Source organism: Spea bombifrons, chromosome 3 (genome assembly GCF_027358695.1).
Source record: "Spea bombifrons isolate aSpeBom1 chromosome 3, aSpeBom1.2.pri, whole genome shotgun sequence".
NCBI classification, from domain to species: Eukaryota; Metazoa; Chordata; class Amphibia; order Anura; family Pelobatidae; genus Spea; species Spea bombifrons.
The window spans coordinates 62,845,826-62,862,353 of record NC_071089.1 but is presented as its reverse complement, the minus strand read 5'-3'; the positions used below and the strand labels follow the sequence as shown (position 1 = coordinate 62,862,353).

The 16,528-nt window shown below is 41.3% G+C and overlaps 1 protein-coding gene across 1 annotated transcript; it reads right to left on the bottom strand.

Moving 5' to 3' along the window:
- Positions 1 to 1,572: 1,572 nt before the first annotated feature.
- Positions 1,573 to 14,886, bottom strand: CD164 (CD164 molecule). Its single transcript, XM_053459042.1, has 7 exons — positions 14,661 to 14,886; positions 10,600 to 10,683; positions 10,044 to 10,109; positions 8,250 to 8,291; positions 6,021 to 6,068; positions 5,789 to 5,869; positions 1,573 to 4,771 (listed from the first exon to the last, which is right to left on the bottom strand). The coding sequence occupies exons 1-7, from the start codon at positions 14,749 to 14,751 to the stop codon at positions 4,611 to 4,613; spliced, it is 573 nt and encodes a 190-aa protein (XP_053315017.1). The 5' UTR covers positions 14,752 to 14,886; the 3' UTR covers positions 1,573 to 4,610.
- Positions 14,887 to 16,528: the final 1,642 nt, after the last annotated feature.

The window sequence follows — 16,528 nt, the reverse complement described above, 5'->3', positions numbered from 1 at the left end:
TAAATGACAAAGTGTCTAAGTAAATGCCAACAGGACAGATGTCACGTGTCGATTCTGTGACCCTTATGACCATTGCTTGTGTATGAAAACAGGCAGCTAACGCCAGTTACTTTTAGTAGTAAAAGTACAGTACATATTCTACGCACAGCTGAGATATGCCCGAATCTTAACCAGTTTAGTAGATGTCCCCTTTATAATGCTTAATGAACTCAGGCAGTTGAATCTACAACTCATGGACACCAGTGCTATGGTTTAATAAATCCCAAAGAGAAATAATGGCACCTTTATTATCATCTGAATGGACAGGCAGTAGATTACCGTATTGGCCTGAATATAGGCCGCACTTTTCCCCCCCCCACTTTAAGTCTTTAAAGTGGGGGTGCGGCCTATATTCGGGGTCTAGCGCCCGATGCCCGGGACATGCAGTTACAATACGCGTATACAACTTCCGGTGGCGGCACTTCCGCTGAGTGTCCGTCGGCTCCAGAAGTTGTATATGCGTATTACGTAGATGTCCCCCGCCGGCCCCGGGGGGGGGGCTTCTAGTGTGGCAGCATATTTCGAGGGGGAGAGGAGGACAGAGTGGCATATCTATTAAAAAAAAATCCAAAAAAAAAAAAAAAAAAAAAACACCAAACTTTTAGGGTGAGGCCTATATTCAGGTGCGGCCTATATCCAAGCCAATACGGTATATTACACAAAAAAACAACACAACTGGTATAACTGCATTGTTGGAGGGTTTTTGTCTGTCTTTAAGTTTCTGTAACATTTAGAAGCCTGACAGCTAATAAAATTGTGACTCTCAAAAAAAAATGTTCCCTAAAGAGAAAGACACCCGTAAAGAATAAGGTAGGCACAGGGGGAGAAAGCAGATCGGAGAGGAAATGACGCACACAGAAAAGATACTAGGAGGTCGGCTCAATGCACCAAGTCTTGGGGAAGACACCAACTATAGGCATCATATATATTGAATTTTAGGCCTAGCTTTCAGAGATGATGGCTATCTAATTTACACGACACACCTAACCAACTGCTCAGCATTAAGAGATATTATTGGGAAAAACTGCTACTGATTGAGCACAGGACCGGTTCCCCGACACTCCACCATGTGGCCAACCTAAGGCACCTGAATATTAGACGAAAATCCATGAAAACGGCATTGGACATTGTGGCTGCCGGAATCTACTGAACCAAACAGAAGATTGTTATTTAGTTGCTCTACAATTATTAGCTTGTGTATAAACTGCTATTGTTATAATATTTTTTTTTTTTTAAAAAGTGTCGATTCCAGTGTCAAAACCCACGGTCCCATGTAACAGTAGAAGTGTGTGCTCCCTAAACAAAAAGGTTTTGTTTTCAGTGTAATACATCTTATCACTTGAACTGTATGTTCACAAGCTATGCATTTCACATTTTAGGTATAACATCCAGTTAACCCCCTAAGGACAATGGGCGGTCCCTAAACCCATTGAAAACAATGCATTTTGAGCCCGTACATGTACAGCTTTGTCATTAAGGGGTTAATTATCCTTAATAATGATGTAACAATCCAACAAATTCAATTGTTTTCAACAAAAAAAAAATCAATCAACTTTATTTGCAGATTTTCTGTTAACCGAATTATGCATTTATGGTGACAGAGTCATAAGTTACTAGAAGGCATTTTTGATCTTTAACAGAGCTCAAAGAACAAACATTAGAGTCTTTCAAAAAGCTTATGTAACTGCAGAAATCAGACAATTCACATCAAATCTTTCAAGAAGGCCACATTATAACAAACCAATTTGGCACAGGAGTTTTCTAGGATGTGCCCGCTAGATACATGAGGAGAGCTTCAACACCATGACAACGTGTATCTTCACGACTAAAATTCCTCTCTTCAGACATTTGGAAAGTAACATTTTGTTGTTTACCATTACATGCGATACTAGTGTGTAGGTTGACTTCCATAAAATGATATTGGTGTTATTTACCAAACCATGAAGGTACAGTAGTGCGCAGACAGCACCCACAAAATCCTGCAGTGTGTTTATTGGGCTTTTGAAACCCGCGTTCAGGAGTAAGACAATTGGGCACCAATCCGCGCTGTCCGGCTAGCCATTAAAGTGTTCATTCTAAAGAATTACCTTTGCAGCGCTGCATGTTGGAGATGCGTGGCCAGAGTTAGTCACGGGTCCAGCTCACAGTCATAGTGAGAAAATATTCAAATGTACTCACAGACTGGTGGGGGGGGGCTATTAAGGAAAGATATACCTAAACTATTTTGAATAAACTAAAAGTAATGGAAAAGCCACTGCCCTGCCTGACAAACCAGTGACCAAGTACACTTCTATCCCAAACAACCGGGAACCATCAAAACGCTGACTGAATAAAATCACTGCATATTAACTGCAAAAAAAGGAAAGAGAACAGGCAAGGGGGATGAAAACGTAGACCTCACTTATTGGTGACAGAAAACACAGACCAGATTTCTACGCTAAATAAAAACAACGTCAAGAAATAAAATATCACTGAATTAAATCTAATAGCGCTGCGCCTATAATGTGCGTGATTTTATAAATGGTATGTACTAAGCTTGTGGGCTCGAGTTAACATAAAAACACGCAATGATGACATAACGTGCAAATGGACTCAAACGGAATTATGAATAAGTATACAGTTATGCGTCCGCATTCAATATGTTTGAAGGTGCATTTTCACACGATTCATGGTTATATCGCACAAGCACTAGGATCAGCTCTAAAGGGATAGAATGACAGAATAATTATTGATTAACCATTTTTTTGCTCACCGATGGCAAGAAACCCTTAAAACACAAAAATACAGGTTAATTTGTGATAACTTGTAGGCAAGGACCCGTGCCCTAGCAGGCTCACTCTAGGCCATCGTTTGAATGCACAATGTAGAGTAAGATAGTTTCATTACTTTAAATTTGATCATTTTTTTTTTTCTTTGATTGAAAGTTTTAAACACAAAGCGTGTAGATGTACACCCTGTTTTTATGTTGCCTAAACCAGGTGGTATAGGATGAATTCGGATTAAGGCACTTCGCATTTGCAGGTACGTTCCTAAAAACCAACACATTCTATTAATCTGCTTTCTAAATTGAGTTTGTAAAATCTGAACAGATACACAGTGCTATTGTACAATTATCTGACTACTAAATCTAACATGAAAAGAAAAAAACATTCTGCAAGTCATCAAAAGATTAGAAGAGTCACAGAGCATAGTGCAATTCACACTGGTGATTTAACATCTATTGCTATAGAGCTTGCAATTACAAGAAAAAAAAGATTATCTACATGTTCTTCATTTAAGCATTTTTCCCTTGAGCATTCCCATAATAATAAAAAAAGAAAAAAACAAGATCAGATAAAGGGTTCTGATTTCTTCTAACCACTTTACCAATAAGGAGTTTAATTTTAACTGCTCTGGATTGCACGGTTCCTTATATTATTTCAAGAAGCTGATATCGTGAAATGCACCACTTGTTTAATATATCTCTGAACATTCCAACTGTTGTATTAATTATAAAGGGTCAACATATAACTGGGCATCATGCATGGTTGACCAAGCTTTTCTTGTGGTCTCCATAATTCAAATTGATGACAGGGAGATTAAATGTTCAGTTCTCCTGCAAGTGTGTTTTTTAACCCTACAGGGGATGAATATTTCTGTCTGCCAAGCATAGTTAAAAATAAAATAAAAGTACGGATGATATTCATTCTTCTGAGAATTAACCGATGATCCAAAAGCCCTCCTGGGCATCCAGACGATAAGGCAGCTGAAACCTTCAGTTCCCAAAACACCTTTGGAAATATGTTTTGCCACAAGCACCTGATTCTACTGCTAAAATGCTTTAAAACAAGACAGAAAAAAAAGGCCTGGAGTTTCTATACTGGAGCCAAGAGGAAAAAAAAACATGGCTCCACAAATGAAGAAAAGGGCTCATTTGGAGCAATTGCACAAAATGTTTTTCCTTTATGGAAACCACCATAACTCCAAAGACTGTGAAAAACCTGTGATACTTTCATTACAACCGTAAGGCACAAGTACCAAGACCTTACATTCATTAAAATATAAGGTGCACTTTGCAAGGACAAAAAGGTCACATAACTCCATTTGTCTCAGAAACCTGCGTTGGATTTCCATGCTGATAAAATAAGATACAATTTTAGAGGCATATAAAATGGGAGAAAAACAAAAACATCCTTACCCTTAGTGTTCTGAACTACCCCACTGAACCTTTCGCATAATACAGAATTTATGTCTATAAAAACGTTTTGGTTTTTTTCTGTTTTGTTTTTTTAACAGGGTCATTATCCATCATGTTAACTTCAACTGAATTTACATATTCATAATTTTAACTTACCCATGGTACAAAACCGGCACCATAAAAAAAAAAGTTTGGGATGCTGCCGAGAGCCATGCAATTGGCAGCAAAATAAAACTGGTACAAGCTTCCTTCTGGAGAATTATGGCACACAATATAAAGTTATTGTACAAGGGTAGAAAAAGCATCTTTCTGGTACATTCCTCTATGAGAAATTTCCTCATAGTAAAACATTTGGTTTGAGCAATGTTGGCAAGCACTCGACAAATGGCAGTCTTTAAAGAGTATGATAATTCCTGTCTTTGGCCTTGCAGAACTTGTACAAGAAGAATATGACCGCTTGTATACCCAGGACGAGGACTATTCCCCCAATGAAGCTGGCGGCATCAAATGTTCCTTTTTTTGAAGGAGCCGTGGGAGATACAGAGGTGGATGGTGCTACATTCCAAGAAAAGAAAAAACCAAAACAAAATTATAATATATATTTACACACACAAAAAATATAAAATGTAACGCACTTACACGCACTGGAAGCAGTTGCAATATGCCCGGGTGCTAACAATCCAAAAGATATATACAGCAAATAAAGTTGATGCACTCAGTGGGTCTTCTTTTTATAAAAATGATTGACTTGGTGAAGGACCTTCACCAAGCCAATACATTTTATAAATAGAAGACCCACTGAGTGCATCAACTTTATTTGCTGTAAATATATATATATATCTCACACATACACACAGAGATATTCGTTTTCTGTGATTAGAATAGGATAGGATAAAGGCCATGAGTAGTTTCCGGTAAAATGGCAATGTGTAATACATTCTTGGAATCTGGCATCCTCTCCATTATGAATTCCCACCAAGCTTGTCGTGCCTCTGCTTTTCATGGTCTAGAAACTGATTGGGATAACAGCGCTACAGAACCTGCTGGTGCTATGTAAAATAATGTAATATCAGAAACTGTCCAAAGACAAATCCAGATTAGTAAAATTTAATAAGGATTACAGAAGAAAATGAGGCTTTATTCTAACCAAAAATATAATGTGGATATAATATTGTAAACTATGAGTGATTATATCCTCTCCAATACAGGTGACCGTGTCCTTTTCTAGTATCCCTAATACTAATGCCCTCATCTGATGCCTTGAACGCCTACACTTAAACCTCTGCTATACCCCCGACCATAAAAAAAAATCTTCCAGCGTTATCATTAGGTATGACTTAATAGTAAGATATTCACTTATTTGTTCTTAATAACCTGGAGTGAGAGCTATAAAAAGGGCACATAGCTGGCACACTGGACTTCCAGCTAAATATGTACACATTGCATAATGGCTCTCATACATATACATATATCTACCCATCTGATCAAGGTTAAGTGTGTGCTATTTATCAGGTAGTCTCATTAACTATAGCACAACTACAACCAGTCTTGTGGGAGGGGGGGTTAGCTTACCAATAGATGTCATGTTGGTTGTTGAGGTGGCTGTACTGTTGGTGGTGGTTGTGGTGGCTGTGCTGTTGGGGGTAGAACTCGCTGCAGGTGGAAGAAGACATACAATACATGAACAGAAACACGAGCACATTCTATGGCCCACCTCTAGTACATCAGAAGTATCTAGCGAGCCAACGTAATCTGCTCCCCCGAGATTTTGTTTTACATATATCTATATATACGCACGACTTACTGGGTGGTGATGCAGTTACGGGCATGGTTGTGTTTTCGGTTGGCGTGACTGCAAAGAGAAAAAGGTTACCAACGGCAGAAAAATGCCTATTCTCAATCCAGACTTTCAACTTGCAACTCAATCAAGTAAAAATAAAGAAAGAAAAAAAACAAAAAAAAAGGAAATGTCACTGCATGCTTATATGTGAATAATAGAGTTATTGTGGATTATTAGATATCCGACTATACTAGCATAATAGCTTCCTCTAATTGGGGAAATTAACTTTACAAATGTTGCTTTACATAAAACATGGATTATTCTACCCCGCAAAACAAGGGTGGACAGAATATACATTACTGACACACAGGACATTTCCAGTGATTTGTTTTCTCTCATACCGTATTTATTGGCATTTTCCATCACCACCCACATGAAAATGATTACATTTCTGCTGTGAAAGATTAACCAAGGACTGAAAGTATTAACCATTATCTGGAATGTAGAACACTGGAACTCATTTTCGGTTCTTACATATCATGTATATCAGGGCTCGACAAATCCCAGGCGCCAGGTCGCCATGGCGACAGAGAATTTTGTCCTGGCGCCTAGGTTTTGTCAGCCTCTTACATCCAGAAAAAATTGTGGATGTAAGAGGCTGAGTCACCACACGGGGGCGCTGTTGCTGTCTGCCCAGAAGTCTGGGCAGACAGCACAGCCACTCCGAGCCCGCCCCCGTTCCTGAGATCACTCCCACGGAGTGAGCCTGTAGGCTGAAAACGCGGTTGCTGGAAAAGCAGCACTCGTGTTTTCAGCTGCCACAGGCAGCCTCAGGGAAGGGGTTTGTGTGTTGATTGGGTCCCCACACAAGTCTGGGGACCTCACCCAACACCCCCCAGCTGCCTGATCGCTCCATGCGTTAACCCCTTCAATGCCGCGATCGCGGCATTTAGGGGTTAATTCCCGTTTTGGGGGCCAGGCAGACCAGCAACAGCAAAAACGAGCCCCCACAAGCCCTTTGATGACTCCTGTAGGTATGGAAGCCTACAGCAGTCATCAAAGAGACTCCCTCTGCAATGGCTGGTCCATAGACCAGCAATTGAGTCCCAGCTGCCAGAGGCAGCTTCAGGGACAGGGGAGAGGGTTCTTCGGTCTCCACATGAGTGTGGGGACCAGTCCCAACACCCCCCCCTTGCTGCCTAATCGCTCCCCGAGAGCGACAGTGCAGCGTTAACCCCTTCAATGCCGCTATCGCGGCATTTTAGGGGTTAACTCCCGTTTAGTAAGGGGCTTTGCTGCCGGTGACCAGCAAGACCAGCAACAGCAAAAAACGAGCCCCCACAAGCCCTTTGATGATTCCTGTAGGCATAGAAGCCTACAGCAGTCATCAGAGACTCCCCCCTGCAATGGCTGGTCTATAGACCAGCAATTGCTTCCCAGCTGCCAGATGCAGCTTCAGGGACAGGGGAGAGGGTTCTTCGGTCTCCACATGAGTGTGGGGACCAGTCCCAACACCCCCCCCTTGCTGCCTAATCGCTCCCCGAGAGCGACAGTGCAGCGTTAACCCCTTCAATGCCGCTATCGCGGCATTTTAGGGGTTAACTCCCGTTTAGTAAGGGGCTTTGCTGCCGGTGACCAGCAAGACCAGCAACAGCAAAAAACGAGCCCCCACAAGCCCTTTGATGATTCCTGTAGGCATAGAAGCCTACAGCAGTCATCAGAGACTCCCCCCTGCAATGGCTGGTCTATAGACCAGCAATTGCTTCCCAGCTGCCAGATGCAGCTTCAGGGACAGGGGAGAGGGTTCTTTGGTCTTGCCATGAGTGTGGAGACCAGCTCCAACACCCCCCTGCTGCCTGATCGCTCCATGAGAGCGACAGTGCAGCGTTAACCCCTTCAATGCCACAATTGTGTATGACACATTCGTGGCATTGCAGGGGTTAACATTTGTCCCCACAAACTTGTGGGGACTAAATATCTGTCAATGCTGTGCTCCAATGGTACATCAGTATCGAAAGTTAAAAAAATGAAAAAAAATTAATAAAAAAACAAAACAAACAGCACTGACCTGAAAGTCCAGGGTGCTTCCAGGTCAGATGCTGTGAGTTTAGTAAGTGGGCTGATGATGATCGGATCCCTCCTGACCAACTGTTAGTTTAAAAAAATCCTGGCTCCTAACTTTTTTACCCGGCGCCTAGATTCACAACAAATTTGTCAAGCCCTGATGTATATACAGACAAAAGGTATTCTTACCAGGGGCACTTGCAGTGGTTGAGCTTGTAAACGTGGTTGCCTCTACAATAAAAAGACAGAAATGTATACCTCATTCAAGTGTAAATCACTGATGTCCATAGTAACTTTGCAGGACAGTAAGTATAGCAATTGCAATGAGTGATTCTCTTGAAATCTTCTAGACAAAAATGTTTTAAAGGACACAAAGTTGTGCGTGTATGTGTATGTACATACATATACACACACTGTATAAAAAAAGCACATTAATAACACCGAGGAGCAGAGAAATATGCTGGAGAATTTAAGTAAACCCTTTTCTGATATTATAGTCTAAGGTGGCCTATTGTTTTAGGGATTAGTATTGCTGAACAGCTACATTAAGATATAAGTGATCTGCAGATTACGTTAGGGTGGAGCACTTAATCTCCAAAGCAAATCTGGATTACAATTCAGGAGTTTGCAATTTCTGAACAGGACAGTAGGAAAGCCATTATATTTCCTCAACTTTTTACACAATCAGAGTGGGGGCTCCCAAGAGAGATCAGGGGTGGCAATTGCCATTTGGACAGAAATGATTTAAGGCTTTAGGACACCTCCACTAGTCTGATTTTCTCCTTTTTGTGCCTTTTGCCATCACAGACTGCATTTAAAGCCCGGAGGAGTGTTTTTTTTATACGCAGTCCCATTTGGATAGATGCTGGAGTTGTGGGTATAGGGAAGCTAAAAATATAAGCTACACTCTTTTGACATAAGCTGCACCTGCGGTTTTCATAAAAAAATGACCTTTATTTCCGCAGAGCAGCATTTTAGAAATATCTTAAGTGTCGGGCTGTACTACTTCTCCCTTTGTTATAATCACTTGTTTGACATGAAGAAAGAGGAGCGGAACAGGTCTGACCACTTGAATAGTGATAGTTTCCATCGGCTTGCTTAAATTTTTGAGCCGCAGCCCCAGGTCCTTCACGCCTTCCCCGGCAGAAAGGCAAAAGGGGGAAGAAAAAAAAAGGGACAAAATGCCGCAATATCTAACAGTGCAGGTAACAAATTACAAAGTAACAACAAGTCGCGTTAATGAATGAAGTCCACCACTGTTCTAAAAATCTGTAGCATCTGAACATCTTTGGATATTAAAATGTTTAGAAAGGCATATGCTGAATTAACAGCCCAAACCGTTTTAAGGTAGCATGCAACATCGCAACAGCAAACAAAAATGGGTATTACATGCTTTAGTTCCAATCCACTAGAACTGAGTAAAGTTGAAGGAGTTGTAATGGAGGATGCGGCCCAATAGCAGGAACAAGCAAGGGTTTTATTTATTTTTTAGCAACTGTGAAGACTGTTCACAAAGAGGCAAAAAATGATCAATCTCAAACGGCATTCCCTATAAGGCATTTTATAGGACATTGCAGGCAGCTTTTATGTCCCAGCTTCTACATCTCCATGTGAGCAGCTAGTATATTTTTTGTTAGGTTAAATACTATTTTCATTCACATATCTCTCTCTCTCTCGTGTATCTTTATGGAGATCCCCGCTTACTATTGTGCGAAGAGGCTTAACATCAGCTGGGTCGGGCTATACTTTCACACAGGAGCAGCGCGTTGCTCCTACACCAGGAAAGCATTCCACTCACCCAATATTACCGATCTTTATCTACATTGTAGACAAATTGCACTATAGATTGCGTTATGTTTTTGTCTTCCATGTATCAACATTGATCACATTGCAAGAACATAAGGAACCTGGTTCTTAAAGTATTCTTGATCATCACCCATTACAAAGCTTTTATAGCCTATATGAAGAAGTGGGATACGTTACCTCGACAAGGTACTTCAGAACAGTTTCCTTGCACTGAACTGGAGTTTCTGCAGACTGGCTCAGACCCTGAGGAAAAATAATATTCCAAGAATTAACATATTACATAGTAAAAAATAAATAACAAATGAAAAAAATATTTTAATATGCATTTGTGTAAAAAAAAGAAAAAAAAATGGAATATATTTTTTATTTTACTATGAGGGTGGTAAATAAATGGAGCACCCTCCCAGTAGACGTGGTAGAGGTTAATACAGTGAGGAAATGTAAACATGCATGGGATATGAATAAACTATCTTGAATAGAAGACAAGACCACAGACTGATTAATGGTTTGGGTGATTAATGGGTTGAGACTAGATGGGTCCAATGGTTGTTATCCGACATCAAATTGTCATGTAAAGTAAAAGTGAAACTGAGTCTAAGATATATTTCAATATGTCCTTGACATTTGAACCCAAGGCGATGATCCCTTTCGTATTGGTTGTATGTTGCTGAAGTCTACATCTGAGTAAGGGAAGAAAGACAAAAGGCGCTTTCAGTCTACATCCATAACATACCATTAGTACAGGATACCCAGGAGCAGTTCAGGCCCTCTGTGTGGTTTGTACAAGTGTCACATAATTTGAAATCTTCACAAACAGCTGAAAAGCAAATTACAATAATTAATTGTTAACCCTTTGGGTGCCAGAGGTCAAGTCAGGTCATGCGCGCCCCCCCCCCCCCCGACCAGCTAACACGATAGACTAGAAGGCAGCATGCATGGTTTTTGTTGTGTTCGGTTAGGCAGAGAGTTCAATGTTTTAGAAAACCGGAATCTGATACTAGTAATGTTAAAGAGCGGTTACCCTCTTCAGTCACAGGGGTTTTGGTACCTTACATCAAAGAGCTTTTTTGGCATTTAATTAAAATTCCCCTTTTCCGTGTGCACATTCTTTTGTTCCAGGACAAATAGGCCTATAATTTAAACCCATAGAAACCTGCAAAAAATAATTGCGTGCGCTAGTAAGAAAAAAAAAAAAATCTTAGAATTTATCCCACACTTTAGGTGCCACTGTTTAACAATGACCACATTTATGTTCTAGAGGGGAAGGCTGCATCCATTACTTTCATAGTAGTAATTTTATTTGTAATGGCTTAATGGGTCTGAGAGTAGGAGTTCTACTTTTTACATAAAGAGTTAGGGCAATGGCATGTAAGATTATTTTTTTAAATATATGTTTAATTTTTGCACTGTTATCTGTGCAGTACGGATAGAGATCCCTATAGGGCCACATTGTGATCACCGAGGAAGTCTCCATAGATTCTAGACAGACCCTGCAGGGGATATCCTGTCATCTGCTGACCTTCAGGCTGATGTAAGCAATAACGTCTCCCGGAATGAACGCCCGATCAGCATGCCTTATGTAACGGCTTAACGGTGCTCTGGCCAGCAGCCCTTACAAACGATTGGTCAGGAGGAGGCCAGTGATGCTGTCTTCTGTTGACAGAGGAATGCAGGCTATCAAACAGCCTGATCTCCGAAGCAGCGGCAGGGAGATGTCCCTGCTGCTGCAGGAAAGTCAGGACGTAGCTGTACGTCCTGAAGGGCTTCATTGAATGCCTTTTTAGGATGTACGGGTACGTCCGTAGGGCACTGAAGTGGTTAAAGTACTCCCTGCATTCAGGGTAGGCAGGCAGTGGAGGAAATAAATTTAGATACAAGGTTGCATACATTGGTTTGCATGCAGTAAAATGCAGTGGAGTCTACCATAAAGGGTCTCCAATATTCAGTAGTTTTACATCACAAGTGAAGCGGCCAAATAATTTAAATACATTTTTTTTTTTTAAATCAGAAAATCTGGGGGCTGCCATTGTCAGTCATGTTATAGTTTGGGTGACTTTACCTGCTGAAACACCACATTGTGCTAATTATTTAAGGCAAAGCTAAAGAAGTGTATTCCTCCACCGCCTTTGTGTGACTGACTGGGTGACTAAGAGCCACTGTACAGTTTACCACAGGCAGTATGATAAGGAGTCTAGAACATGAAGCTGCCTAAAAATGTTACATCATGCAAAAGCTAACAATGTTTCCAAAAATAAATTAAAAAAAAAAACTAAAACAGATAAAAATATATAAAAAAATGGTGGAGGATCCCCTTTAAGATATTCCACTAGAAATACAAGAGCCTTCTTGGCCAGCACCCAATCACCATACAATGCTTAAAGGGGAGCCACACATGTAAAAACTATATCATGTAAGTTCATCTTCAGCCAATTTGTTTTGGTAGTTCGTCTTTCTCCCCAATTCATTCGAATGGATGAGATTACACGCGCGTTTCCTGCTTGCACTTAGCAGGGACAACGACTGCAATTAAATGTACCGTTTAATAAGATCCACCCATAGGTTGAACACCACCGAGTGTACTCCATAGCTTTACGTTACTCGAAAGGCAAGTAATTTACTTTATTCCCTCAGGAAAAATCCCAGTTACACTGAAACAGTAAACCCAGAAAAACTGGGTTTAATATAACATTTACAGTGGCTGGCTACTAAATAACACCACTTAGGACACAGCCTTAAAAGCTACCCACAGAACACCTTGGACGTACTGTATGGTTTATCAGTACTGAACACTGTATTAGTAATCTTATCAGTGACTGACGGTATATTTTACATGTTAGAGCAGCCCAACCAATTTCCAAGTCGCTCCGACAAAAAAAAAAAAAAAAAGAAAAAAAAATCGAACAAACCAATGATTAAATAAAGCACGTGATGCTCTCAGGGCCATAGAAGTATGCCAAGGCTACATGTTGGCCTTCAGCTGGATAGAACGGTGTATACTGACCAAGGACAGTGGATCTGCTCAATCGAGCTTCCTGGTACACCACTGCTCATTGGGTTAGTTGGGAAACTCAGGGGCCCCTTGTAATGAACACATTTATCCTATGGAGGCCTGTGCCTAACCTGACGAAGCATTGCCGGAATATGACATCATAGCCTGGTGCTCAGCACTTGCAGAGGGTATTGCCCCAGCTAAGGCATACTGTACCCTAACCTAAAAATATATGACTGGCTGGAAAGTCCAAGATTCTAGTCAGGATATAGAGATATTCAGATGGGAGGGTTCCACTTTACTTTTTTATTTTTAAAGAGCAAAGACTAACAACCATATAAAAACTATCCTCTGCTTTTGCATCTAAACTATGCGGAAATGTGAAACTGCCCAAGAATCTAAAAATAAAAAAGCCCTACATTCTAGGATCTCATTCTGCATAATTTACAATTTATGGGCATGACACGGCCAGAGCTGAATAATGCACCGGATAACCGCCTCCTAATGTCTCACAGCCATAGTCATCATTCAAGGTACGTTTAATTAATACAACGGCGAACAGGCATACCAATGAAAAAACAATATGCCAAAAAAAAAAAAAAAAAAAAAAAGTTTAATTCACCTAGTCAGAAAAAAAAAAAAAATTAACGCAGTGGGTCTTCTTAAAAATCAAGCATTCCTTTGGCTGCCCAGAAACCGAGAAGAAAAAAGCACCGGGCACTGGGTATCGCCTTGCTTTGGCAGCAAAATTCTTGAGTGGTCACTATGGGATGACATTGCAATTTTGTAGAAATTGTCCTAGTTGCATTTTTCCACCCTAAAAAGTGCACAGAATGATAAGCATTGGTGAAAAGTTAACCCCTCAGTGTAAAGACCTCAGGAGGTCCACAAAGCTATGACATGGTCCACAAAGCTCTTCAACTAACGACTCCATCAGGGTAAGCCCTGGAGTTCTAAACTTTACTTTTTCTCCTAGGTGGGAGGAAGAAAACAGATATCAGTTCAGTGGCAAATTCTGAAGCTTCACTCTAATTGGAAGGAACTCGGCATCTTCGTATGATTACTAGGAAATGTCATGGAGGCTCTGTTCCATCTCGCACCATACTGCTAAAAACCATACTACATAAAGAAATCATTCGTGGGCGCAGGTGCATTCTTTGAATATTTGACACACAGGCAGCTTATAGGTTAGGCTATGGATATGTGGCTACTGCTACTGTGTGGCATATTCACTAAAGGGAAAGCTGTGGTTTCCCTTCCGTGTTCCTTAGGCAGTGCCAACACTTGCAAGTTTCTCCAACATAGAATAGGTAAGGAGACATTCAAGAACCTTCGCTGAGTTTACTATACATTATACAGGGCCAACCAAACGCATTTAAGTACGGGAAATTAACCCGAGACTAGTTAACAAACTACCATAAGTGATGTAGAGATGCGCCCTACGCTGATTGGCTGTCCCTGAAGAAGCTCTATGAAAGCCAACAAACTGACAACAAAACGTTTAGGGGACAGCGGCTATGATGTAGACAGTGTGACACAACAATGACACCGTAAATGACGTAGGAGGGAAAACTATTGTAAGAGCTGCGATCGCTATTTGCTTCCAGCACGGCCACGCAAAGTCCTAAATACCCCGCCTGACAGGACAGGTGCTCTCACCAGCTTTTGGTGCCCAGTGCGCGCGATATCATTGCGGACATGTCGCACGGCTAAGCATAAGGAGCCAGGCTGGAGCAATAAGATTGTGAATAGCGGCGGCTACGCCCAGGACTAACGCTCTGAACTTTGGCTACAGGAACTCTTACCTGCAGATTCGGCCGCGGACATCGCCATGACAAACAGCAGCACTCCTGGGATAAGCAGGAGGAGGCTCCCCGGTGTTAACTGGCGCTTCATGGTGACAGCAGTGTGAAGTTTCTCCGGGAATTGTAAGTAATCGGTACCTGAGATTTACACACGACGCTGTCACTCCTCCACCCGCTGACTTGCGACTAGCCCCTTCCTGCAGCCTCCAGAACTTCACGTGACAGAAATCAGGAAAAACTGGCAGCCAACCGCTGCGGAATAGGCGTGGTCTCTGTGACCGTACCAATGATCGAAAATAGGGGTGCTCCGAAAGAAGCTAGAGAGCCACTTTGCGATTTAACACAATAATTATCTCAAGTTCTCATAATTTTGATGCTGTTCATTTTCACTTTGCGGAGTCTAGCCCATTTGTTGAAAAATAAATGGTATTTGCTGTCATCTAAAGCCCCTATTTGTTTTCCGTGCTTCCCTGCTATGGCTCTCAGTGACGTCGATGTGCACGTGGCAGTATAGGGAATAGCTTGCTCACGTCAGAGAAGAGGAAGCTGAGCTGTTTTTCGTTAGGATAACTCCTGTTATATGATATATGACGCATTGTTGTCAGTGGAGGGGGGGTGGAGTTGCTCCTTGGGCTGTTCTGGGAGCTGTATTTTCTGTCACTATTCTAGGGAACATGAAATAAGGAATAATGGGGAAAACAACAACATTGGCATTACAGTGCTCTTTATTGTCATATAGTTTAGGTTTGATGAAAACTTCCTTGTTTCCCCGATAAGCTTTCTCTAGATGGAGGGCTGGAGGCTGCCTGTTAACACAACACTGAGGCACATGGTTATGATACGATGTTAATGTCCAATAGAGTCTTTAATTGAAGTTGATAACGTTGAGGCGACATAGGAAAAAGATCTGATGAATTGGGTGGAAGAGACCTCTGATGTCCCGAAAGCATTTTCTGTGTTGGTCCGATAAAAAGGGATTATCAAACAGATTAGTTAATATGGATGTATCCATTCTGTTCAATAAAGGCCCTTTAGTCCTTATATTTTCATTAGTCGATGAATGGGTGATTATACGTGAACCATTCCATTCAGGGCCGGACTGGGAATGAAAAGCAGCCGTGGAAACATTTGGAGACCAGCCCCATATAGTTTATCTCGCGGTCGAGCTCTTATACCCACACACCCCTTATACATACCCGAGTCACACTATTTGCCATACAAATAACTATAAAATATTCTTTTTATCGCATTATTTGTATTAAAATGCCAAAAAGCACAAGTGTTAAAAGGCCCTAATAAAAGAAATACATTACACATAACGGAATCAAAACATTTGGAAAATGTTTCATTTTATTTAGCGGAACAAAACAGTGATCACATTAATCTTCACAATATTCTTGTAAGAACCTTTTTTTTCTTTATTATTCCATGTAAACTATTTTTTCATATTTAAGAAAAGCTATGATTGAGAAAAATATTGTTTTTGGTTTTATTTCCTTTTCTTTGCCAACCTTATGAACATCTGCCCCCTGGCTTGCCTCCCTGATATGCCTTATACCCTCCTATATGCCACTCTGCCCCCATGATATGCATACCTGGGAACTCTCCGGGTTTGACCCGGAGATTGCCAGGTGAGCCCTGCTCCTCTGGGTCAAGACCCGAATCCTCCGGGTCGCAGGAGCGGGGTCTTGACACGCCCCGCTCCTGCCAATATCAAGGCATATCATGGGACAGAGTGGCATATAGGGGGGTATAAGGCATTTCAGGAGGCAGAGTGGCATATAGGGGGTTAAAAGGCATTTCTAGAGGCAGAGTGGCATAAAGGGGGTTAAAAGCCATATGATGGGGCACTCTGTCTCCAGAAAAGC

Coding starts and splice junctions, on each gene's coding strand:
- CD164 (XM_053459042.1), bottom strand. CDS start 14,751: ATGAAGCGCCAGTTAACACCGGGGAGCCTCCTCCTGCTTATCCCAGGA. Junction 10,684..14,660: donor GTCCGCGGCCGAATCTGCAG/GTAAGAGTTCCT, acceptor TTTGCTTTTCAG/CTGTTTGTGAAGATTTCAAA. Junction 5,870..6,020: donor CGTAACTGCATCACCACCCA/GTAAGTCGTGCG, acceptor TTCCACCTGCAG/CGAGTTCTACCCCCAACAGC.